General features: G+C 42.0%; 3 protein-coding genes across 6 annotated transcripts in view; 1 reads left to right on the forward strand and 2 right to left on the reverse strand.

The window, feature by feature from the left end:
* LOC134673416 (DNA-directed RNA polymerase III subunit RPC1) overlaps window positions 1-22,092 on the reverse strand; it is a 34,964-nt gene extending 12,872 nt beyond the window's left edge. Inside the window, exons 1-14 of the mRNA XM_063531401.1 lie at window positions 21,926-22,092; window positions 21,403-21,538; window positions 11,823-11,972; window positions 11,172-11,513; window positions 10,680-10,834; window positions 9,744-9,921; window positions 8,578-8,715; window positions 7,576-7,773; window positions 4,759-4,883; window positions 4,288-4,399; window positions 3,512-3,744; window positions 1,999-2,099; window positions 1,110-1,245; window positions 169-402 (exon numbers count right to left, since the gene is read on the reverse strand). Coding sequence (XP_063387471.1) covers window positions 169-402; window positions 1,110-1,245; window positions 1,999-2,099; window positions 3,512-3,744; window positions 4,288-4,399; window positions 4,759-4,883; window positions 7,576-7,773; window positions 8,578-8,715; window positions 9,744-9,921; window positions 10,680-10,834; window positions 11,172-11,513; window positions 11,823-11,972; window positions 21,403-21,538; window positions 21,926-21,969 — 2,282 coding nt within the window. The 5' untranslated portion in view covers window positions 21,970-22,092. The remainder of the gene's footprint in view (window positions 1-168; window positions 403-1,109; window positions 1,246-1,998; window positions 2,100-3,511; window positions 3,745-4,287; window positions 4,400-4,758; window positions 4,884-7,575; window positions 7,774-8,577; window positions 8,716-9,743; window positions 9,922-10,679; window positions 10,835-11,171; window positions 11,514-11,822; window positions 11,973-21,402; window positions 21,539-21,925) is intronic.
* On the reverse strand, window positions 12,912-18,927 carry LOC134673395 (uncharacterized). 4 transcript variants are annotated; one of them, XM_063531369.1, is made up of 2 exons: window positions 18,045-18,927; window positions 12,912-17,362 (listed from the first exon to the last, which is right to left on the reverse strand). In XM_063531369.1, exon 2 carries the CDS (start codon window positions 17,145-17,147, stop codon window positions 13,581-13,583), a length of 3,567 nt encoding a protein of 1,188 aa, XP_063387439.1. In that variant the 5' UTR covers window positions 17,148-17,362; window positions 18,045-18,927; the 3' UTR covers window positions 12,912-13,580. The 4 variants fall into 4 exon arrangements, with proteins under 4 accessions (XP_063387439.1, XP_063387437.1, XP_063387436.1 ...); XM_063531367.1 differs by having other exon boundaries at window positions 12,912-17,400; XM_063531366.1 differs by having other exon boundaries at window positions 12,912-17,400; window positions 17,859-18,927.
* A 1,045-nt stretch (window positions 22,093-23,137) lies between the features above and the next one.
* LOC134673417 (bromodomain adjacent to zinc finger domain protein 1A) overlaps window positions 23,138-24,863 on the forward strand; it is a 31,087-nt gene continuing 29,361 nt past the window's right edge. Inside the window, exons 1-3 of the mRNA XM_063531402.1 lie at window positions 23,138-23,470; window positions 23,679-24,008; window positions 24,436-24,628. Of these exons, the coding sequence (XP_063387472.1) occupies window positions 23,358-23,470; window positions 23,679-24,008; window positions 24,436-24,628 (636 nt within the window). The 5' untranslated portion in view covers window positions 23,138-23,357. The remainder of the gene's footprint in view (window positions 23,471-23,678; window positions 24,009-24,435; window positions 24,629-24,863) is intronic.

Genomic DNA, 24,863 nt, shown 5'->3' on the forward strand with positions numbered 1-24,863 from the left:
TATATCTCTGTCTTTAACTCATTTTTATAGTTTTAGAAATCTTGACTATAGAAGTTGAAATACATGAGCCCTAATATACCTCCTAGCGGAACTCCCCAAATTTTTTCCCTAAAGTTCCACTGCAAAATGTACGTTATTCCTAACACTATACAGAACATTTTCCAATACCTGATGCTGCTCAGTTCGCTCAGCATGACGGCCTCAAGCGTCTCCTCCATACTGCAGCCGGGCTGGCACTGCAGCGTTCCCTTCTCCATCTCCAGGATGTAGGCATCGCATTTGGAGTATCCGGACTCTAGGAGGCGGTTCTTGGCCTCGATGAGCCGTCGGCCTGGCGTCACGTCGATTATGCCGAAGCTGAAGCCGCGGTTCATCATGTAGTAGGACGCCATGCGAGCCAATCTAAAACACAGTTAAGTATTAGGAAGAAGATTTTGACAACGATCAAACTTAACAGACTTTTCAATGTTAATTGTTGGGTGTAGTTACAAAAATGGCAAGTGGTCTGTGACATAGCAAAGGCTGTATTAGTTAAAAAAGAAGAAAGTGAGCCAAATCACTTACTTCCAGACGCTAGCACAAAGCGCCAAAAACATGTACACCAAGCGTACGCTGTCAACATAACGTTCACTATAAAGTAAGCTTTATGCCCGTGATATTGGCGTGTGAGTGAGATTTTCTGACGTAAGATGACAATACAATACATACATCAAGTTATGAAATAAAAATAAAATATACCTATATACTCTTTATTGCACACCTCAATCACAGAATAAATAATAGTACTAAGTACAGAAGACTCACTCTCTAACAAAACGCGTCTGTTACTATCAGCACAGATATGGCCGCTAGGTGGCGACAGCGCCGCGCGCGGCTTATGGCTTTCCCCAAAATTGGGGCCGAACGGATGTACTTTTAGCTACCTGTAGCAAAGCGACGAAATCGCGGAGTGAGACACGCCTGCCTCAATAAAGGATGACAATACAAAACAAAACAGAAATACAAGCAGAGGTAAACAACAGGCGACGACGAAAAGATGACAGATGAGAACAGATGACGTAGATTGTATAGCGTTAAAAACTTAAACCGTAAATTATCAATAAGTTTACCTCCACATGCCTCTGACAGCGTGTTCTTCACCCCAGTCTCGCAGAAGAATATAGAAGATGCTGCTTTTAGTACCGGAGCCTAGGGTGCTCTTATCCATGGAGCCGCAGATCAGCTCCGAGTTGCGGATTATTACATCTGTAAATATATAAACTTCCTAGTGAACACAAAAGCAACATTTGAATTGAAGATATAAGTTAAATGAAAAACGACAAGTTCTAAATAGCAATTTTCTATGATGAAACTATGAAGCAGCACACAAAACACATCTTCATTCCAAATATATATTTTATAGTTTCTAAGTAAAATTTTCCTAGCTGACGGTTGATGTACAGTTGACCTGATATGTGATTTGTAATGTGTCGCTTAACTTCAAACTCGGGTAAATCCATTAGACGCTCTCAGCAAATATCTGCCCGAATACCTTTTCTTAATACCAAAATCGCATCATCTGACATTGATTTACCCGAGTTTGAAGTTAAGCAACTCAAATGTACACATTACCCAGACATGTTTACATTTTTCGCTTTATAACTCTCGCGTTTTGTACACATATTTAATTACACAAACGGGTCTACCGCGATATAATTTCATTGTTTTTACCTTTAATTCCGACGTTTCAGCTAAGTTGCACCAGCTGCGGTCACGGAAAGACTGACGTCCCAACAAATGTCAACGGAGATATTAATAAAACACCACTAAACTACCCGAAATTAGTTTATAAAAATGTTCGGGGTATAATGAAATTATATCGCGGTAGACCCGTTTGTGTAATTAAATATTTTTCGCTTTATTACAAAGGAGTAAAGTTCAAAGACGCATGATTTTTGCCACTTTAGCTGCGAAACCCTTTAACAAGGTTATTAGTTAAGACTGTATTTAGGTACTTACATGAATCTTGAACGCACATGTCCTTGTTGTTGGTGTAGTTCTTGCCTCTTGTTTCTAAGTTCGCCTTCACATCGCACCGCTTGTTGGGTTTCAGGATCAAACTAAAAAACAAACAAATAATGTATCACTACACCCACAGAATAAATAATAGTACAAAAGACTCGCTCTCTAACAAAACGCGTCTGTTACGATCAGGACAGATATGGCCGCTATGTGGCGACAGCGCCACGCGCGGCTTATGGCTAGCCACCAAAATCGGTGTGGAACAGATGTACTTGTAGCTACCTGTTGCAAAGCGACGAAATCGCGGAGTGAGCCACGCCCGGGGTCCCTTTGTTTCCCATAAAGTTTTAAGTCATAATGTATTGTTTGTCATATTATCGTTAGTCATAAAACTGAAACCGTTCACTTTTCAGGATTTTCCTAAGGTAATTCTATAGATAGGTTAGGTTAGGTTAGGTTTGTTTTATGGCAATCCTGAAAAGTTACGCGTTTCTGAGAAAAACCAATTATGACTAACGAAAATTCGGACAAACAATACATTATGACTTAAAACTATTTGGGAAACAATAGAGACCCGCCACGCCCACTACACCTTATAAAACAAAGTCCCCCGTTGCCTCTGTCTGTTTGTGTGTATACTCAGAAACTACTGAACAGATTTTCATGCGACTTTCACCGATATAATGATTCTTCAGGAAGGTTTAGGTGTATCATTTATTAACCAGCGCGAAGCCGGGGCGGGTCGCTAGTATACAATAATCTAGTGTTTTTATTTACTACTATATTCTTTTGATTAAATCCCAAAGGTCTAAATTTCCCTGCCAAAAAACGACTGTAAAGTTTTAATTTTAGAATTGAATTTAGATTTCCTAGGATCGAGGAAAGCTTGGCCTTTACAGCAGCTTAAGCCCGGCCAGTAGGCACGCAGTTAACTGTTGAGTCACTTTTCTAATATAAAACGCGTATCGTACCTGAATATGTGTTTCCAAGTCCATAATTTTCTAAGCTTCAGTATAGCTGGTGGTGGCATATCTATCTTCATAGTGGCATCAGACCCGGCCAGTAGGCACGTAGCTAACTGTTGAGTCTCTTATTTTGTAAAAAAGTATCGTACCTGAATATCTGTTTCCCAGTCCATAATCTCGTAAGCTTCAGTATAGCTGGTGGAGGCATATCTATCTTAATAGTGGCATCAGGCCCGGCCAGTAGGCACGCAGCTAACTGTTGAGCCTCTTCTCTCGTGAAGAAAGTATAGCGTTGAGTGATGAGGTAGCCTCCGGTGATGAAGTCTTGTGTGGCTGTGACCATTGATTACCTGAATATCTGCTTCCCAGTCCATAATTTCCTAGGCTACAGTATAGCTGGCGGAGACATATCTATCTTCATAGTGGCATCAGGCCCGGCCAGTAGGCATGCAGCTAACTGTTGAGCCTCTTCTCTCATGAAGAAAGTGTCGCGTTGAGTGATAAGGTAGCCGCCGGAGATGAAGTTTTCTGTGACCAAAGATTACCTGAATATCTGTTTCCCAGTCCATAATCTCCTAGGCTTCAATATAGCTGGTGGTGGCATATCTATCTTCATAGTGGCATCAGGCCCGGCCAGTAGGCACGCCGCTAACTGTTGAGCCTCTTCTCTCGTGAAGAAAGTGTCGCGTTGAGTGATGAGGTAGCCGCCGGTGATGAAGTCTTGTGTGGCTGCGATTAGAAGTTCGCCGTTTCGCGGAGTTACGAGATTTGATTTGTTCTGTTACAAAATAAAAAAAAACGATACATAAAATAAAATAAATATACCTCCCACTGCTGGGCACAGACCTCCTCTCAAGCACGAGAGGGTTTAGACTATAGTCCCCACGCTGGCCCAATGCGGGTTGGGGACTTCACATACACGCACGCACACACACGCACACACGCACGTGCACGTGCTTCACATGCACGTTATCTTTTCCGCGGATTAGCAAAGTAATATTTTGGTTTTAATTAATATGGATTTCCGCAAAGTAACGCCTGATTTTATTCACTATTTGACTTCACATACACCTTTGAATTTCTTCGCGGATGGAGGTTTCCTCACGATGCTTTCGCCGAAAAGCTAGTGGTAAATATCAAATGATATTTCGTACATAAGTTCCGAAAAACTGATTGGTACGAGCCAGGATTTGAACCCGCGACCTCCGGATTTTGTATTTAACTTAGATTAGAAACCTTGCTTCTTTAAGCCATAGAAGCGGCCTTTGTCCAGCATTAACATTACAATAGAGCTTAATAGGCAAAGGAAAATAAACCTTACCCCCATAAGAATAAGAGCTTCGGCCCTAGCTTCTTCAGTCTGCGGCAAATGCATGTTCATCTCATCACCGTCGAAATCTGCGTTGTATGGTGTACACACGCACTCGTTAAACCTGCAAGTGAATTTGAGCTCTAAGTACAATACCATTAAGTTTAATTTCGAATGATCCCAAAAGTAGAATATGTTTTAGAGAAAGTTCAAAGTCCTTATTTATGCGTTATTGTGATTTGTACCTAATACAGTTGGAATACGGTTCTTATTTACAATTACCTGAAGGTCCTCTGCGCCTTGTGAGTTGTCACATGGTGGATATATTTATTGATATAATTTGAACTCTAAATACAATGTAATTAAGTCTCATTTCAAATATCAAAAGTACTGATCAGATAAAGGACACAACTGACAAAAGTATCACTTGCGTTTTTGTGATTTGAACCTTTTAGAGTCGGAATTAAGTTGATATTCGCGTACCTGAAGGTCCTCTGCGGCTGCACCTTGGCTTTGTGACACATGATGGACAGTTTATGAAGCGAGGGCTGTCGGTTGAACAACACGACGTCGCCGTCCACTAGATGGCGCTCCACTATGTCGCCGCACTGGAAAATGAGTCTTAGGTGAGCGGGATAAAGCTTATGTTGTAAAAACATGAGGGTTCGTTTCAGTTTTGCTTTATACGACATTTATTTATATTTTATGCAAGGATCTTAAAGAGTGGCTGCATCCTCATTTATTCCTTTTGCCTTGGCTAACCTTAGCCGTGACTAATGTTAGCCCTTTTTTAAAACAATTTACGTGGGTAACAAGTATGCAAGCAGGTCGCCGGCAATACGCGTCCAGGGAAGGTTTGGACCCTGACTGCGTGCCCTACCATGACCTTGCCCTAGTTCCACTTTGAGCTTTGTCACCTATGAAGGTCTCCGAGTGACCTCTAATTTAAACCTACGCGTCGCGCACCTTAGAAGGTGCAAATAGCCGTAGGCTGTCACTCGCTCACGGACGGACTATCTAACTAACCTTGAGTTCATGCGCGATCTTCTCCCGGATAACCATCCATAAATGGTGTCAGGGTAATCTAGAATTAGAGGAGTTAGACATAGTGACGAGTGAGATGGCTATAGCTAACCTTGAGTTCCTGCGCGATCTTCTCCCGGTTGCCATACTTGAGGTACTTCTTGTGCGGCAGGCCTCGTTGCTGGACGTAGTTGGCCCCGGGGTGGTGGTCGGGCCCGTTGCGGACCAGCTGACGGAGCCACTGGAGGTTCGCCGGGAACACCCGCTCCGGGTACGTTAGGATCTTGGCTACGTGGACTGGGACGCCAGTCCGTTAGAGAGTCCTATATAGTGGCGAGTGAGACGGACTTAGCTGACCTTGAGTTCCTGCGCGATCTTCTCCCGGTTGCCATACTTGAGGTACTTCTTGTGCGGCAGGCCTCGTTGCTGGACATAGTTGGCCCCGGGGTAGTCCGTTAGAGAGTGTCCTATATAGTGGCGAGTGAGACGGATATAGCTAACCTTGAGTTCCTGCGCGATCTTCTCCCGGTTGCCATACTCGAGGTACTTCTTGTGCGGCAGGCCTCGTTGCTGGACGTAGTTGGCCCCGGGGTGGTCCGTTAGAGAGTCCTATATTGTGACGAGTGAGACGGACATAGCTAACCTTGAGTTCCTGCGCGATCTTCTCCCGGTTGCCATACTTGAGGTACTTCTTGTGCGGGAGGCCTCGTTGCTGGACGTAGTTGGCCCCGGGGTGGTCCGTTAGAGAGTCCTATATTGTGACGAGTGAGACGGACATAGCTAACCTTGAGTTCCTGCGCGATCTTCTCCCGGTTGCCATACTTGAGGTACTTCTTGTGCGGGAGGCCTCGTTGCTGGACGTAGTTGGCCCCGGGGTGGTCCGTTAGAGAGTCCTATATTGTGACGAGTGAGACGGACATAGCTAACCTTGAGTTCCTGCGCGATCTTCTCCCGGTTGCCATACTTGAGGTACTTCTTGTGCGGGAGGCCTCGTTGCTGGACGTAGTTGGCCCCGGGGTAGTCCGTTATAGAGAGTCCTATATAGTGGCGAGTGAGACGGACATAGCTAACCTTGAGTTCCTGCGCGATCTTCTCCCGGTTGCCATACTTGAGGTACTTCTTGTGCGGGAGGCCTCGCTGCTGGACGTAGTTGGCCCCGGGGTGGTCCGTTAGAGAGTCCTATATTGTGACGAGTGAGACGGACATAGCTGACCTTGAGTTCCTGTGCGATCTTCTCCCGGTTGCCATACTCGAGGTACTTCTTGTGCGGGAGGCCTCGTTGCTGGACGTAGTTGGCCCCGGGGTGGTCCGTTAGAGAGTCCTATATTGTGACGAGTGAGACGGACATATCCTTGAGTTCCTGTGCGATCTTCTCCCGGTTGCCATACTTGAGGTACTTCTTGTGCGGGAGGCCTCGTTGCTGGACGTAGTTGGCCCCGGGGTAGTCCGTTATAGAGAGTCCTATATAGTGGCGAGTGAGACGGACATAGCTAACCTTGAGTTCCTGCGCGATCTTCTCCCGGTTGCCATACTTGAGGTACTTCTTGTGCGGGAGGCCTCGTTGCTGGACGTAGTTGGCTCCGGGGTGGCCCGTTATAGAGAGTCCTATATAGTGTCGAGTGAGACGGACATAGCTGACCTTGAGTTCCTGTGCGATCTTCTCCCGGTTGCCATACTTGAGGTACTTCTTGTGCGGGAGGCCTCGTTGCTGGACGTAGTTGGCTCCGGGGTGGCCCGTTAGAGAGAGTCCTATATAGTGTCGAGTGAGACGGACATAGCTGACCTTGAGTTCCTGTGCGATCTTCTCCCGGTTGCCATACTTGAGGTACTTCTTGTGCGGCAGGCCTCGCTGCTGGACGTAGTTGGCCCCGGGGTGGTGGTCGGGCCCGTTGCGGACCAGCTGACGGAGCCACTGGAGGTTGGCCGGGAACACCCGCTCCGGGTAGGTCAGGATCTTGGCTACGTGGACTGGGACGCCGGTCCGTTAGAGAGAGTCCTATATAGTGGAGAGTGAGACGGACATAGCTGACCTTGAGTTCCTGCGCGATCTTCTCCCGGTTGCCATACTTGAGGTACTTCTTGTGCAGCAGGCCTCGCTGCTGGACGTAGTTGGCCCCGGGGTGGTGGTCGGGCCCGTTGCGGACCAGCTGACGGAGCCACTGGAGGTTGGCCGGGAACACCCGCTCCGGGTAGGTCAGGATCTTGGCTACGTGGACTGGGACGCCGGTCCGTTAGAGAGAGTCCTATATAGTGGAGAGTGAGACGGACATAGCTGACCTTGAGTTCCTGCGCGATCTTCTCCCGGTTGCCATACTTGAGGTACTTCTTGTGCAGCAGGCCTCGCTGCTGGACGTAGTTGGCCCCGGGGTGGTGGTCGGGCCCGTTGCGCACCAGCTGACGGAGCCACTGCAGATTCGCCGGGAAGACACGCTCCGGGTATGTCAGGATCTTGGCTACGTGGACTGGGACGCCGACCTAGAAAGTAGAAGTAATGTGTTACATATTTATTACAAACAGCAACACACTTAGCTGTCCATCGGTGCAACTTATGCCTTTTATAATAAGGTTTACGAACTGTCAGTTAACAGTGTGGGCTACTCATATTTGAATAACCGCTTTAAGACTGATTCCGATCAATAAATTCACGTACTTGCTGGACATATTGTCTCTGAATTCTTACTTGCTTTTAAATTACATACCTCTTTTAAACTTATGAACTTGAGCAATTGAGCATATAACTCATAGACTTAGGTATATGTGACGTTATAAATCCTCCTCCTCCTCCTCTCCTCTCCCCCCCTCCTCCTCCTCCTTGTTCCTCTTTTTAATATATTGTATCCTTTATTAAGGTTATCGTGTAATGTTTATTTATTTAATGTTGTATGGTGTTACCACATTTAACAATGCATACCTCAACGGTTGCACTCACGTGAACGTTTAGTCGCTATTGGCGACATGTTTCGGGCCCATCGGGGGTCCTTCTTCAAGCTCGAGTGCGCGCGACGGTTACACTCCGTGCACACACACGGACAGTGCAGGGAGTGCAGCCGTTGTGATCTAAATCTTTAAAAATATGTCTCGTAAGTTTAATTTCATCAGAAGATTCCAGGTTCGAATCCTGGCAGGGTCGCCATGTGAGGTGAGACGTTGAATGAAACGACTTGCTTGGAGTATCGATCTAGGTATAAATGTCTTGAATAACGTAACGTAAAAGCTTATATAGGGCTAAACTAAGGGAGTGTAAGTGTACGCGTAGCGCACTCACTACACATTAAATACCTCTTGAATCTGCAGATTAGGATCCGGTGAGATGACAGTACGGCTTGAGAAGTCAACGCGCTTGCCGGACAGGTTGCCTCGGAACCGGCCTTGCTTGCCTTTGAGCCGCTGCACTAGACCGCGTCCGGGTTTTTTAGGCTGATGACAAAACACGCATATTAAGTAATTTGATAGAATATTAGTTTACTAAATATATAATAGTACATTGTGCAACATGGGGCGTAAGTTGAATATGTATGCTAGTTTTAAGGTATTTATCTATGGGCCAATAGTTGCCTGAAAATAAATGTTTTCATTCATTCATTCATTCAATATTGCAAGCGAGAGTAAGTTAAATCGCGACGGCTTGCCGGAGCGATTTATACACTCGAGTTTGCAATATTATTACGCCCCAATGTTTTTCATCACACTTGTGATACAAAAATCAAGTATAAAGACAAAAAACTGTTAATTATGGCACTAGAAACTTCATAACTCCATAGGGAGAACGCTTTTTCTATAACTCCCGCTAAACCTGCGTGCAATTCCACATTTACTGAGCGAGTGTGATGAAAAAGATTATTTTTCCTCAGCCGATTTGAGTGTCCCTCTGCTGGGCAAAGGCCTATCCCCTGGTTCACCAATAACTCCCGATTTTGTGCTTCCTCCGGCCAGTTGTAAAGGAAGGTGTCAAAGTCTCGCCATCTCCGACCGCTTTACTTCTTAAGGGGCCCACTTATTAATAGTCCGCCGGACGGTATCGGCCTGTCAGTTGTTCGGAACTGTCAAAATTTTGTTCTAACTGACAGGGCGATACCGTCCGGCGGATTGTTAATCAGTGGGCCCCTTTAGGACATCTGCTAGCTGGCGCGGGTGCACGGAGCAGGCTAGCGGGTTAACGGAAAATAGTATGAGCGTTACTAACTGGCGCTCTGTAGACTCGCCCACGCTCGTTGACACCCATTATCTTACTATACGTGCCACATAATAAATAATAGTACTAGGTACAGACAGTTCACGCTCTAACAAAACACATCTATTACGAGAGATACAAGAGCAAGCGCGAGCAGGCGTCCGTTCCATAGCGGTGCGCGGCAACTACTACACTACTGCTAGACACCAATACTGGTGGGGCCGCATGTACTTGTAGCGACGCGACGAAATCGCGGAATGAGCCACGCCTGTACCTGCATAGAGAGCGGGATGCCGGACATCTCGCTGTTGATATAGAGCGCAGCATGCAGCTGCAGGTAGTCCCAGTCCTCCTGCACCAGCTCGCTCTTGCCGCCGCTGGCTATGTGCCGCGCTATCACGTCGTTGATCAGGAGGATCTCCGATTGCTTCATCGTCAGGTCGTCTTCGTTCCTGTCAAAAATGGGCAAAGGGATTAGTGGAATATATATACATATATTATTTTCGACGACCGGTCTGGCCTAGTGGATAGTGACCCTGTCTGCTAAGCCGATGGTCCTGGGTTCGAATCCCAGTAAGGGCATTTATTTGTGTGATGAACACTAATATTTGTTCCTGAGTCATGGGTGTTTTCTATGTATATAATTATCTATATAAGTATGTATTTATCTATATAAGTATGTATATCGTCGCCTAGCAGCCATAGTACAAGCTTTGCTTAGTTTGGGGCTAGGTTGATCTGTGTAAGATGTCCCCTAATATTTATTTATTATTTATTTATTTATTTATGTTGATTGAGTCTAACATACTAAGTGCAATTAGTTTAAAAACAACATTTAAGTCGTCTACTCATAATGATGTATTTTGGGGTGAGCGAAAGGCACAAGAAATTGATACCTATACAAAATATTGTAATGATATATTAAAGTCTATTGATTTATTGCCAGAATTTTCCTTATGCGCAGAATAATGTTGCGATGATTCCTTACATAAACAACTTATTACAGATATGTATACGAAATGTATATGTCTCTAGGCGAGATAACGACTACATAGAGCGACTGGTCGTACAAGGAAGAGTGGAGGGAACCAGATCGCGCGGCAGATCACCTATGCGCTGGACTAACCAAATAAAATCCGCAGTGGGAAACCGCGTACCTGACTGTGCCAGACAGTCTGCCAACAGGGAGAGATGGAGATGGGGTACTCACGTGCCCGCCTTAATGTCGGATACCACGCTGGGCCGGATACACAGCGGCGGCACTGGCAGCCGCGTCAGGATCAGGTCTTCAGGGCGGGAGATCTTGGCGTTCATACCGAGCAGTGGGATGTCTTCGTCAGGGATTCGTCGGAACAGGTTCAATACCTGAGAATATTAGTTGCTTTTATCATGCTCCTATTTTCTACTTTTCTACCGTCAATCGCTAAAGAATAGATATTACTAATTAATTCATAACTGGCGCCCCATTTTGGTTGGTCCAGTCATTTTCTTTTCCATTTGATTAATTATTCGGCACTGTTGATTACTAAGTGGCTTAAATAATTTGTATGTTTTTCTTCTGCAGCACCTAATGCTTATATTTTTTATTACTTTTCTCCTCTACTGAAAGGTTGTCTGTTCTTATGTCTATAGTGTACACACTTGTAAAGAGTACTTGTATTGTACCTAACAGTAAAAACAACTATAGAATAAAACTCCTAACCTGCAAAGGGCTAAGCTCAATAATCAGCCCGCTCTGTATCATAGTCGCCAGCTCCTTATTCGACTGCTTCGCCTCATGGAACTGCTTCAACACCTTCTGCACCAGCGGGTCCGTCTGCTTCTTCGTCCTGTACTTATCATGGATAATCTTCAAGATCCCCGCTGAACTCTTCTTCACTATACCGTTGAGGGTTTCGCAGGAAGGGCATTTGGTGCAGGTTTTGGCCTTCTTCAGAACCGCTGCTCGGAGAGCCTTCTTGTGTAAATATGAGAGGTCAGGGTTGAGGAATTTGCGGCGGAAATTCTTCTTTATGTGCTCTTGGAGCATTACTTTTGAACATTCCTGTAATGATGTGTGAATTATAGCCTAATATTCTTAAATAGCGACCCGCCCCGGCTTCCTCAAGAATCACTCTATTGATACTATTGATAGGTGAAAATCGCGAGAAAATCCGTTAAGTCGATTTTGAGTTTATCACGAACATACAGACATACAAATGCGTTAATGATACTCCCGTTCCACATAAAAAAAAATTGTTAAAAATGCTGTAATGTACAGAACCCTTGGACCGCGACTCCGACTCGCACTGGACCGATTTTTTTTAATCCAAAACTGTCCATCAGTATTTTATATTTAGTATCAACAACATACCTTGCAGATGGTCTGCAGTATAGTAATGATGGACCGGAAGTAGCCAACATGGAAGACGGGCAGTGCCAGTTCTATGTAGCCAAAATGGCCGACACACTCCGCCAGGCCCAGGCCACATGTGTCGCAGTTGGCATTCTTCTGGTTTGTGCCCTGATGAACAAATGTAATTAATAATTAAATTATTAAGGCAACATTGTGACGGCGGATCTGCTTCAGCTTTGCGTCAGTAATTGGCAGAAAGTTGTGCAGGATCGGGTCAGGTGGCACACTCTCGTTTCGGATGCCAAGATTCTCTTCGGATCGCCAAAATAGTTAGTTAAGGTAAGAATTCACAAATTCAGGCAGATAAGTAATCAAAATAAAATACAAATATAGAATGAAGGCTGTTGGCCTAAAATTAATTAAAAGATAATTGTAACCATATTCATTGCATGACTGTATATATGTTTCAAAATAAATAAAATAATGTAAGGTGTATTCAGGTAATACCGAATGTCGGATAATTCCGAAATTCAGATGAAAATCACCCTTAATTCCATCATAATAAATGTCTCTTTTCGGAATTATCCAACAGTTTTCGACATTCGGAATTACCCGAGTAAACCTTAACCTTTTGGCCGCCGGACCTAGTCCGCAAAGACGCTCACTCACACGCCAGAGCAAATTTTAAGTAAACAACTAATAAAAAGTTTAGGGATTGCAAATAGTGATATCGATATTTAAAATATTATGGTAAAAATCTTTTTAATTTAGCTTTGTTCTTATCCTGTTTTAATTTCATTCCAAATTGCCAAAATTAAACATATGTTTTACACCCGAAAATGTTTAAAATATGGGGATTTAACATAAAAAACAACCACTAAACAATGTCGATTCAAGACGTGATATCGCCGCACTAGGCTGTACGAGAAGTCTTTTATACAAGACAACGGCGCCCATGGACTGCCCGCAATGCAGACCGACAAGGACTGTTTCCGCGCGGATCAAGTAATAATAGTCTCTAGGTCAACGGCGTAAGCGCTTGTCGGTACGTAAACTTTATTGGCGTAACGTTAAAGCTGCGCATCATGTGTCGATAAAGTCAATATACCTGTTAAGGGGATTATTTTACTTCGATATTTAAAAATTATGTGGACTGTATTCAACGAATTACGAGACGAAATACGAAACGATATACCGTGGAACTTAGGACAGGCTAGGTCAATTGGTAAAAGCACTCACCTTGCTGAGCTGTAGATGACGGTGCAGCTCTCGGTGGAGGCTGGCGCAGGCTTCTCAGACCTTCGGCTCGTCTAGACTTACCTCGAATCCGAGTTACCTGGACCAGCGTGGACACCGAAACGGAGCAGGAGCAGTGCTTCTTCAACTGATTAGCCTTCCACAATGAGTACACACAGTTTACAGACAAAATTGAATCTTTTAGATGAACCGAGACGATAATATTCGAAAATAATAATTAGCGCAGCGAGATGCGCCCGACATGTTACATTCGCGATACGAGAAGGGGGAAGTATAGTTTTTTTTTTAAGTTTGAACGATAATGTTGCCAGGCGAAATTATTTTAAGACTACAATCCTTAACATTTTCCGCCCACCAAAATACAACGTATTTTCCACAAGGTTGTACTGTTATTGTCAGCTGAGGATAAAATAGAATCGACATGGCTCAGGGTTTATTTTCTTATTACTATATATTTTTTTCTTTAATCTAAATTTACGATGAAATTAATACTTATGACTATAAGATAGTGAATTAACACTAGTTTTGCAAAGGTAAGGGACACAGTTTAACTATCGGACGTTTAAGTTCGCCCGATTCTGTGCGAACTGTGACAACACGACAAATCCCGTCACTTCCTGGATGGAGTTGTACCACTCGGCCAATTTTCCACTTCATGGGGCTACATTGCTCATTGACAATGAGCACGAGCGTCCCGACGACAATGTTTTTCTGACCATCGAACCACTTGTGGCGCTGCTGCAATGTGTGCAGATATTCGAGGTGCCACTTGCGCCAGAAATCTTGATGGATCTTTTGTAATAATTTCCATCTCTGAAGTGTACCTAATTTCGCATCTACCATGTTGCTTTCAGGCAATATGGTGAGCGGCTCCAAAGTAAGGAAATGTCCGGGGGTCAAAACTGACAGGTCGTTTGGGTCCGAGCTGACGGGGGACAAAGGCCGTGAGTTCAGCATCGCCTCAATTTGGGTCAAAATGGTATAGAATTCCTCAAATGTAAGGCGCTGAGAGCCCACGACGCGAGCGAGATGTGTCTTTACTGACTTTACACCAGCCTCGGCTAACCCCGAGAAATGTGGGCTGCCGGGCGGGTTAAAAACGAAATTTATTTGTTCTGCACGTGAAGCCTTGGCCATGAATTCTTGGAGCATATTGGATGCGCCAATAAAGTTTCTACCCTGATCCGAGATCAGCCTAGAGCACCGACCGCGGCGCGAAATGAAACGGCGCAGAGCTGCGAGATATGCCTCTGTGGTGAGCTCTGAGGCCAGCTCAAGATGTACTGCTTTGGTGGCAGTGCATACGAAAACGCAAATATACGATTTAAATGTGCGTAGACCACGGCCCCGGGCCAAACAAGTATCAAAGGGACCAGCGTAATCTACTGCCGCTGACGAAAATGGTTTAATTTGATTAATTCGAAACGATGGTAAGTTGCCCATTATTGGAGGAGATGCCACTTTAGGCCGAGCGCGAAAGCACTTCATACAAGATGAAATAACCGAATTTATAGCCCTTCTTGCCGATAGAACCCAGAATTCTTGGGCTAATAAATTTTGCAATGTTTGCAATCCAGGGTGCATAAACCGGTGATGGTAATCCTCAATGATCAGCGTAGTCAACCTATGATCACGAGGCAATAATAGTGGATGTTTCACATCGAACGACAGGTCTCCTTTAGACAGGCGACCGCCCACCCTTAGCATTCCACGCTCATCCACAAACGGCGCCAATTTCCGCATGGGCTTCGATAGAGAGTGGGGTGACTTATCTGTCAACAAGCACCGCAATTCTGAAGCGAAAGCTCGCTCCTGGACATGTTTCACGAGAAAGTGAAGAACTTTCGTAATTTCTTCAGACGACAAGTTCGGATCTGTGATTTTCGACAATGATTTTTGCAAGTTATGCATGAACCGAAAACAATAAGCGAATATACGCAATATGCGTTGTAAAGACGAGAATCTGCTCAAGATGTTGTCAATCAACGATATATTAGAGTGTGTGAACAAACTATAGATTTTTTGCTCGTTCGAAGCAGCTTGATCTGAAAGGATCTCAGATTGTGGCCAAGATTCTTGAGGATTAGACAGCCAAGTAGGCCCCGCCCACCATAGCGTATTCTGAATTAAATCAGCAGGTAACAAACCGCGGGAGCCGCAATCCGCTGGATTATCCGAGCCAGAAACGTGGTGCCAATTTTCAGGGGGGACGTTCTCTTGTATGTGCGCAACCCTATTAGCCACAAAAGTTTTCCACTTTGATGGACACGAACGAATCCAAGTCAGCGCGACAGTAGAATCTGACCAAGCGTGGATATCATCAAAAGTGTGAAAATCTTTTAGAGCTTCTGTAAACGAGACAATCAAATCCGACAACAAGACAGCAGCTAACAGCTCACATCTCGGGATAGAACATTTACGAAGTGGGGCCACTTTCGTTTTAGCGCAACAAAGACGCACGACAACGGATCCGTCATTTTGAACGACACGACAATAAATGACAGCACAGTAACCCTTCTCCGAGGCGTCACAGTACACGTGAAGCTGTAACGATACGAAAGATACAACCATTCTACGGGGAATGGACAACGAGCTCATTTCCGCCAATTGCGATTTGAATTTACGCCATTCTTGAGCGATAGCGATAGGAACCTCGCTGTCCCAATCGACACCAGAAACCCATAGAAGTTGTATTAAATATTTTGCGAAAAATACGACAGGCGACAATAGACCCAGAGGATCAAAAATACGAGCGATGTCCGAGAGGATCGATCGCTTCATACAACGACAATCATTCAAGGAGGTCTTGAATGTGAAAGTATCTTCCTTGGGAAGCCACGACAAACCGAGAATTTTTAACGATAACGATAAATCATGGACGTTTTCGACATTGTGAAGTTGACCTTCAAACGACAAGGGAGGATCAACTTCCACCATGTGGCCACAACTAAGGTAGTCATCCATGAAATTGACATAAGCTGTCCGAAACTGAGGATTCAATTTGAATTTCCTCTCTAAATTTAAGAGACGCTTGAGAGCTATCTCACGAGAATTTGAAAACCTGGGTTTATCCTGAGGGTCGACATAAGTTAATGGTACGACCATCCTACCCTCGGGAGTGCGACAATATGAAGTTTCCATTTGGTTTTCACACGACATTTCTGATTTCGACAAAACGATATTTTTGGGAGGATCTACACTTTCCAGTTCCCAGAAGCGCTTGATATTATTGTCTAATGATAGACTCGACACGAGATAGCACCTCTGAGTATCACCTTCTGAACCTTTATGACAACGAGAACGAGAAGTGTTAACGTTTATAGGGCACTCACCCATCACCAACCAGCCGAAAACAGTGCGGACAGCTATGGGCTCATCTGCGTTGCCCTTGACAACGCCAGATTGTAGTGCAGCAGCGAAAAGGTTGACGTTAACCAACATGTCTATAGGTCCAGATTTGTGGAAAGACGGATCAGCAAGATCTAAATCCTTCAGATGCCTCCAAGAAGACACATTCAGTGGTTCTGGTGGCATATCATGGCAGATCTTGGGAAGCACGAACGCTTCAAACGAAAATTTCCATGAGGAGTCCCCATTCGAAGGAACTATCTCACAATCGACAATTCCAAAAGTGTCAGTCGATGACAGACCAACACCGTTCACCGTTGGTGAATTATTTCTAATTGGTATTCCAAGTTTTTGAGCGCACTTCAATGTTACAAAGTTACAAGCCGAGGCATTGTCCGTCAGCATTCGAATTGGTACAAAATTATTAAATTTATTTTTTATCAGCACGATAGCTGTCGAGAATAAACTTGGTGCATTTGCATTATGCACAGCCAATGCCACTTGGGTCGGCGGAGCTGTTGGTTCCAACTCCTTATCCTTTTCGAAATGCAATAATGTGTGGTGTCTGTGCTTACAGATGCCACAAGTCACCGATGATTTACAATTTTTAACCGAGTGGGATGGCCTACAACAAAGTATGCAAAGTCTCCTCTCCTTAACCTGAGCAAACCTTTCCAATGGCTGCAGTTCCAAAAATTTTGTACAGTTATCCAATTTGTGTCCCGGTGCGGAACACATAGCACAGTTGCTCACTGGCGGCACAAGGAGAGCAGGCTTAGCCTTATTCGACACTGGCTTACTATACACTGGTTTACTAGATAATATTAACGACTTACCAACGCTGTTCTCTAATGCCTGGCTCCGCTTTTCAATAAACGAAATTAATTCCTCATAACTGGGAATTTCTGTGTTTGATTCAAGTTGCAACTCAAAAGCTTCCTTACTACTAACATCTAATTTTGACCAAAGTGCATGGAATAACATAAAGTTCCTGTCAGGCAATTGATACTTTGATAAAATTTCTAAGTTTTCCTTAAAGGTTCGACAAACTCTAACTAATTCCGATGCAGTTTTGGACTTCGCCGCCTCACAGTTTAATATTTTTTCATAAAATATACTGGCAATCACCCTTTTTTTCTCAAAATGAAATTTTAGTGTGTTATAGGCCATTAAATAATTTTCATCACATAATGGGTAATTTTTAATTAAGTCGAAAGCATGGCCGGTAACACTCGACAACAAATAGTGCAGTTTTTCTACTGCCGGGATATTTTTACTGTGAATCAGCGAGTCAAAGATCTGGATGAACGACACCCAATTCTCAATTTTCGAATCGAAAGGAACTATATTAATTTTAGGTAATTTAACACTCGAACTTGAACCGCAACTGTCACTTTTATTTAACACTTCAGGTTTTATTTCCGCTAAACGTATTTTTATGGATTTTACCATTTGTTCGAACTGTGATGATATTTCTAATTCACTTGACCTATCACCAGCTGGAATCGCCGAAAGCAATTCAATTTGAAAGGCATGAAATTCACTTTCAAGTTTAATTACATCTTGTGAACAATAACCTTGCAGATCGGAACTCTTTATATACTCCATCCGCACGAACGCATAATCCCGACCTACACGGCTCTTGTCGAAACTTTCGGACGAATCCCCACCAAGTGTCATGTTTATTTTGTAAAAATATGTATATTGAATCACTAAAACAACAACAAAACTATTTGATTCGATAACAATGATAGGTTATGATTTTCAATTGACAACTTGTCAAAAATGACAGCTAAAAGTTGCGTTCAGAAACGTAATTAATTCGACACACAATTTTAGTCTATGAACTAAACGCTCGATAGTTTAACTAACGGAAAAACGCCCAAGCCAAGTGTTTCAATCTTACCCTCCAATGCTTTTATGATTTTACAATGAACAATTTATTGACGAAAATTGATATTTAAAGCGAAAATAACCACGGTCACCTTACAAGTTATCCGGATCGTGGGACCAAAAAATGTTAAGGGGATTATTTTACTTCGATATTTAAAAATTATGTGGACTGTATTCAACGAATTACGAGACGAAATACGAAACGATATACCGTGGAACTTAGGACAGGCTAGGTCAATTGGTAAAAGCACTCACCTTGCTGAGCTGTAGATGACGGTGCAGCTCTCGGTGGAGGCTGGCGCAGGCTTCTCAGACCTTCGGCTCGTCTAGACTTACCTCGAATCCGAGTTACCTGGACCAGCGTGGACACCGAAACGGAGCAGGAGCAGTGCTTCTTCAACTGATTAGCCTTCCACAATGAGTACACACAGTTTACAGACAAAATTGAATCTTTTAGATGAACCGAGACGATAATATTCGAAAATAATAATTAGCGCAGCGAGATGCGCCCGACATGTTACATTCGCGATACGAGAAGGGGGAAGTATAGTTTTTTTTTTAAGTTTGAACGATAATGTTGCCAGGCGAAATTATTTTAAGACTACAATCCTTAACAATACCGGAACTGTTTTAGTGAAAATTACACGTGGGTTGAATTTTTAATGAGTGAAGATATTATTCCGGAATTAGAATCTATCATTATAATTTCAGTTTGGTTTACATTAATCTGTAGGTAAACTCTTAGAGTCTGTGCGGAAAGAGAAGAGTCGTGGCAGAAACGGGAACTAACATTTTAAATTTTATATGGCAATCAAACATTTGACACCTGTCTTGTAAAAAGTAAACAAACTTCTGTCATTGTATATTATTATTCACAAAACCGCAAGTTTTATGTAGAAAATATTTTGAAAACACGATAAAACCGTACATAAAACCACAAGGAAAATTATATTTAACATTGTTCGGTTTTGTCAGCGGGAAGAAAACGGCTAAAAGCCGACTATCGACTTACAAAAAGTCGCGGAACGTGTTTCCGCTATTCGCGGGTATTGACGTTGTATTTAATATTAAATAATTACCTATTTAATAAGCCCCCTAAGTAACTTGTCTCCGGTACATAATCGGTAAGTATATTCATTCAAAATATATTAATTTTCATAAATATGCAGGTCATTCAAGATCTTTAAAATAACTGACAAATAGTCTTGATACTTGCCACTTTATGCATATTTATATGTAATTTCTTTTTCAGGATTGTGTAAAAGTACCTACTGTAACTCGAATAAAAAAAAGACCGCTAAGTAGGTGATATGCAAGAATTTGTAATCTACGTGCCGGATTCAAGCACATCCAGTTCAGATTAAGATAGTTCTATGAGTGTCCCTGGTTGTTCTGAAGCTAGCTCATCAAACATAAGTGACATTAAATATTTTAATTCAGACTTCGATTACAAAGAATAAAACTTTTTCTAATAAAATATTTCTTTATTTGTAAGTTCGTTTACTAGGTTCTGAATAAAACTTTTTCTAATAAAATATTTCTTTATTTGTAGGTTCTGTTAGCTACGAAATTATATTGCATATTTAGCAGTGACTTTTCGGCGAAGTAAAATATCGTGAGATGAGAGAACCGTACATATCCCAATAAGGCCTACCTACTTATGCACTATTTTTATTCATATTCATATTTATTATTAATAATGTACACATACATTACAAGTCAAGTTTACAATGAGTGAAATATATCCTAGATAAAATTATAGTTCTATTGCCCAATTTCTACCCGGTTTTAAATAACTGTTGGACTGCACAGATTAGGCAGTACATAAATGAGACTCTATCTTGTTTGGTACTAAAATTACAGTTGTATTGGGCAGATTCTTAACTAGTTTTAGCAGTTTTGTCAACCGCACTGTCACTTTTTAGTATCTGAGACATAAAAACAAGTGTGTTTTAAAAAGAAAACTAGTGCCTGCGCTAAATCAGAGGATTGAGTTGACGAGCCGACACCACCACCAGGCTCCGTTTAGTAAGCCGTGGTAAAAAACCGGAACAAAAAGGATTCAAGTATCACGACCTTTAGTGTCGTACTATAATCACGTGACCAGTGTTGTCAGCATAGCAAAAACCATAAAATAGCACTGGCACGCCCTCAAATCCCACGACTCTTCTCTTTCCGCACAGACTCTATCAAAAAAACGTTCAACGACTTGTTACAAAAAAATTACACATTAACTTCAATGTTATAACAATAAAAGTAAAGTCTGATAAACAGGTATGTCCCTGTACCACACTTGTGCGAAGCGGTCGCTGCGGTGTATCCCTTCCCACTAAGCTATAAAATAACATCAATTATTTTTTTTATTTATCTCTTCTGCAATTAAATAGTCCACAATCTACAATGGCAAATTTACTTGTCTGGCTCTACTTTATAGAGCTAAAGAAGCTACCTGAACTTTAAATATAGTTATGCCTATCTGACTCTCGTTCTACGTATTCTAGTAAGTAGTTACCTACTATTCGTTAAAAAAAATTGGCGATTAACAAGTGTTCAAATACTTAGATAAAAACATATTTCTGACTTTATATTTACTTTAAAAATTCCCATATCGAGTTAACATTCCCATCCCTAGCTGTCTTTTATACAAGACAACGGCGACGAGGAACATGAAAAATGTTGAAAATTGGAGCAATTTTTTTAAATGCCTTATTATAAAAGAAGGGACTTATATAGCGGCTTAAAAAGCAAATAAATGAAAAAACAAAGACCTTAAATATGAACACGAGTGTAAATGAAATTGCAATTGTTATTATTTTCACATTAACTCAGTGGTTGAATTTGTGTCTTGTATACAAGACGACGGCGCCAGCGTATCGTTCTATCGTTGTCTTCTATACCGGACAACGGCGGTCAAAGGGTTAATGGTATAACTTGTTTTCGTTCGTTGTTTTGTTTGAGTTGAAAAAAGTTGGTATTAGTTGAAAATTAATTTTAAATTCAATAAAGCGCCGATCACTCAATAACAATGGCTTCTAATGTTCCGATATGTCATAAAATTTATGTTTTGTTTAGTAAAGAGTTTATTAGTATTAAATCATACCATCCTCCTATCCAGCACTCCGTAAGCAGCTGGCACTCGCTGCCCATCTTGAGCGTACAGGTTCTTGGTGATCACTCGGATGTGCGCCGCCTGCTGGATGTCTGACCCACTGTCCACGTTGAACGTCACATGGGAGCTGGAGTACAAAAATTGTATTGAATTTAACTTGCTTCTTAAAATTAGTTTGTACAAGGTGTCAAAAATACAGTCAGATAGCAAAATATTTGATGGAAATTAATACAGATTGACTAAATATTGAAAATAATTAGCTGGTGTGTACATAAAAAGGTAAAAATTTAGTTAAGCATTATGAGAGTTGGCTGAATTGGTAACATGTTATGTGGGTAAATGTTCTGTTAATGAAGAGCTTATTTTATAAAAAAAACTATTCCCACGTTAAAGCTGATCCATTGAACAAGCTTTTCACAAAAACTAAATAGAAATATCGACTGGAAATTATTAAATAAAGCCATAAATTTAAGAAGCAATAACTACATTCTGAAGTAAACATAACCTAACTTACATTTTTCTACCGACGTCTGTTTCACGATATTGCTCTTTAGGCATCTTCAATATTTATTTAGACACTAAATTAAATCATATTTCACTTAACAAAATAAGTTTTTATTGAAAAAATACTGCTAACAAATCATCTGACTGAGCAAGGCATGTCTGTCAAAAAGTTGTCAATAAGCAAACGGTCTGTTTAAGTTCTATTTAAAAGATCGATATTTCTAAGCACTGAAGTCGACTAAAACTCGATTTAATTCTCGATTATTGGTAAAAAGTATAAATAAATATATATAAATATAAATAGATATATATTGGTATAAATTTTGTCTTTTTATTTCACAAAATTAATTTAAATAAATCTATCATATGTTTAAGATTTCTGGTAAACCCAATTTGTGAGTAAATAAGAAGAAAAAAAACTATACTCGTCCCTTTATTTAGGGTGCTAGTACAAGCGTAAGACAAAGACAGTATGATTCTCTCTATCTATGTTTTAAATGGGACAGTACAGGGTGCTACAGGCAATTTGCATTGTCCGACAAAGTAGACGAATCCACGAATTCAGTCAGTATTTAGTGAGTATTATATTATTTATATTCTTTGGTATTTACATTATTTCTAAATCTAGACCAGGGATGTTGCGAATATTCACATCCGCATCCGCGGAACATCCGCATTTTCAACATTCGCATCTGCATCCGCATAAAATCGATGCGACGATGTCGATCAAGTCGGTAATAGAAACGTATTAGCGGCGGCGCCGGTGGCGTATGTGCTAGGTAATTTCGTCATTTTATATAACGAAAAAGTCCCGAAAAGTCGGCCAAGATACTGTTTATTAAATAAAACGGACCTATATTCTTGCTCAAATACTAAATGTTTAGTTTATTTAAATAAAAAATGCTAAAAATGTAATATTTGACGTTTTTTAAGTACCAAATGTTGACATCCGCATCCGCGGATGTGAGGCTCTAAATATCCGCATCCGCGGATGTCAAAAAATTTGCATCCGCAACATCCCTGATCTAGACTCTAAAAAGGCTTACTATTTTTCAAGTACGCTATAAATTAGCATGTCCAAGCCAAAGAATATAACCAAGCTAATCCAATAATTTCTTTTTAAGTTTATGAATTTGCAAATCGATTCCGAGTGTTTTGTGTGGCAAGTACTTACTTCCGCCCGCCTCCTCCCAGCCGTTGTAAAAAGGTCCCGCGATATTTTTTATCTGTGGTTCAGCGCGCCGTTTTTTGGCTTGTCAATCGAAACCACGCAACAATTTTCTCTCGATTTTTGCCGTAAATTTAAGTAATTTCTTGATGTATCATACGAAGAAACATTGCAATCGATGCGCTACATAAAGTTGCGTGAAGTCTAAGCTCGGAGTGCTCGAAAATCGGTGTGATATTCGTTGTTCCGTCGCAGTGACCCGCGAACTCATAACATGCCTCTGTTGAAAAGAAAAGCGTTTGAGAAATCCAAGGCGTCCGGGTACTTGCGTGACGACGATGAGGTCTTCCACTGCGAAATCACCGACGAGATCTTCAAGGACTATGAGTGAGTATTAGTGATCATAAAAATCCCGCGCATTTTTGGCGCAATGATAGATAATTGTGTTTTTGGTCGGCTAGAGAGACCGCTGACATTGTTAACGGGCGGGAGACAGCGTAATTACGTGAGCGTGACACGATGTTCGGCGCCGTCGATGTCGCGCGAGGCCGCGGCGTTATCTTTATTCATGTTTTTGTTGTTATTTTGTTTACAGAGAATATTGTGAGAGGATCATATTGGTTAATTCCATGGTGTGGTCATGTGAGATGACAGGGAAGAACAACTTGACGTACGCAGAGGCGCTGGAGAGTGAGAAAGCTGCACGAAAGTCGCTCAGAGACTTCCCTATGGAGCTTAGGATTCCTATTCTATACTTGGCATCGAAGACCAAGCGGAGTTCGTTTGCTGAGATGTCTGAGGATGTGTTCAACTACGTGAGGGAGAGGTTCTTCGTGGGAGAGACGGTGGAGGCCTGCCTGGAGGGGGACTCCTGGCAGGAGGCACACATTCTCTCCATCACAGCACAGAAACAGCCACCAGGAAGGTTAGTACTTAAATAATAAGGATGATAAAATAATAAATATTTCATTATTGAAATTGAATATTATTATGCAATTGAGAGTTGTGACAAATATTGTGTTTCATGTGCATTCACTCTTATCTGATTCTGATCTGTCTATTACATTTTTAGTGTTTGGAAATACCAAAGCAACATATTTGATTATAGCACTTGATAGACAGACAGACATACTTTATCCATCTCATTGTTGTTGTCATATTAATAGCTCTAGTTTAGGTCTAACAAATGATCTTCATATACATATTGGCTTTTCTATCTCTACAAAATGACCAAAAAATTCTTAAATATGATATCAGTGCATTTCATTTGTATAATAAAAATATTATTTTTAAGTGGTATGTTGGTGGGTTTTAACTAAAATCCAAAATTCACATAGCCATTTAAATTACAGCAAAGTGCTGCTCCCCGGATCATCATACTGCTACGAGGTGGAACAGTACCAAGAGGACAACCCAGCGGGAGGCAAGATAGGCCTCGCTCCTCATGACCGGGTACGCCGGCGCAAGGGAGTTTATTCGAGGGACAAGAACCGGCTGTTCCTCAAGCAGTTTGTAGAGCAGTCCGAAGGCATCATTGTTATCAAGGTTAGCTCACTAATCATTTCTGTCAATGTCTAGAATGATAAATCATAAACCTTATTACAAAGATATAGGGTACACAGTTGCTCAGTTGATTGTTGCTATAAGTACAAGTTTTTAAGTTTTATTTGTTATAAGGCATTAGGTTGTCAGGAATTGTGCAAAATTGAACCCTACCACTTGGAAATAAAGTCGAAATCAGGTGGGAAATATGTTCCCTTTGCCTTATAAAGGCTTAAAT

The sequence above is a fragment of the Cydia fagiglandana genome, chromosome 18 (assembly GCF_963556715.1).
Source record: "Cydia fagiglandana chromosome 18, ilCydFagi1.1, whole genome shotgun sequence".
In the NCBI taxonomy this organism is placed as follows: Eukaryota; Metazoa; Arthropoda; class Insecta; order Lepidoptera; family Tortricidae; genus Cydia; species Cydia fagiglandana.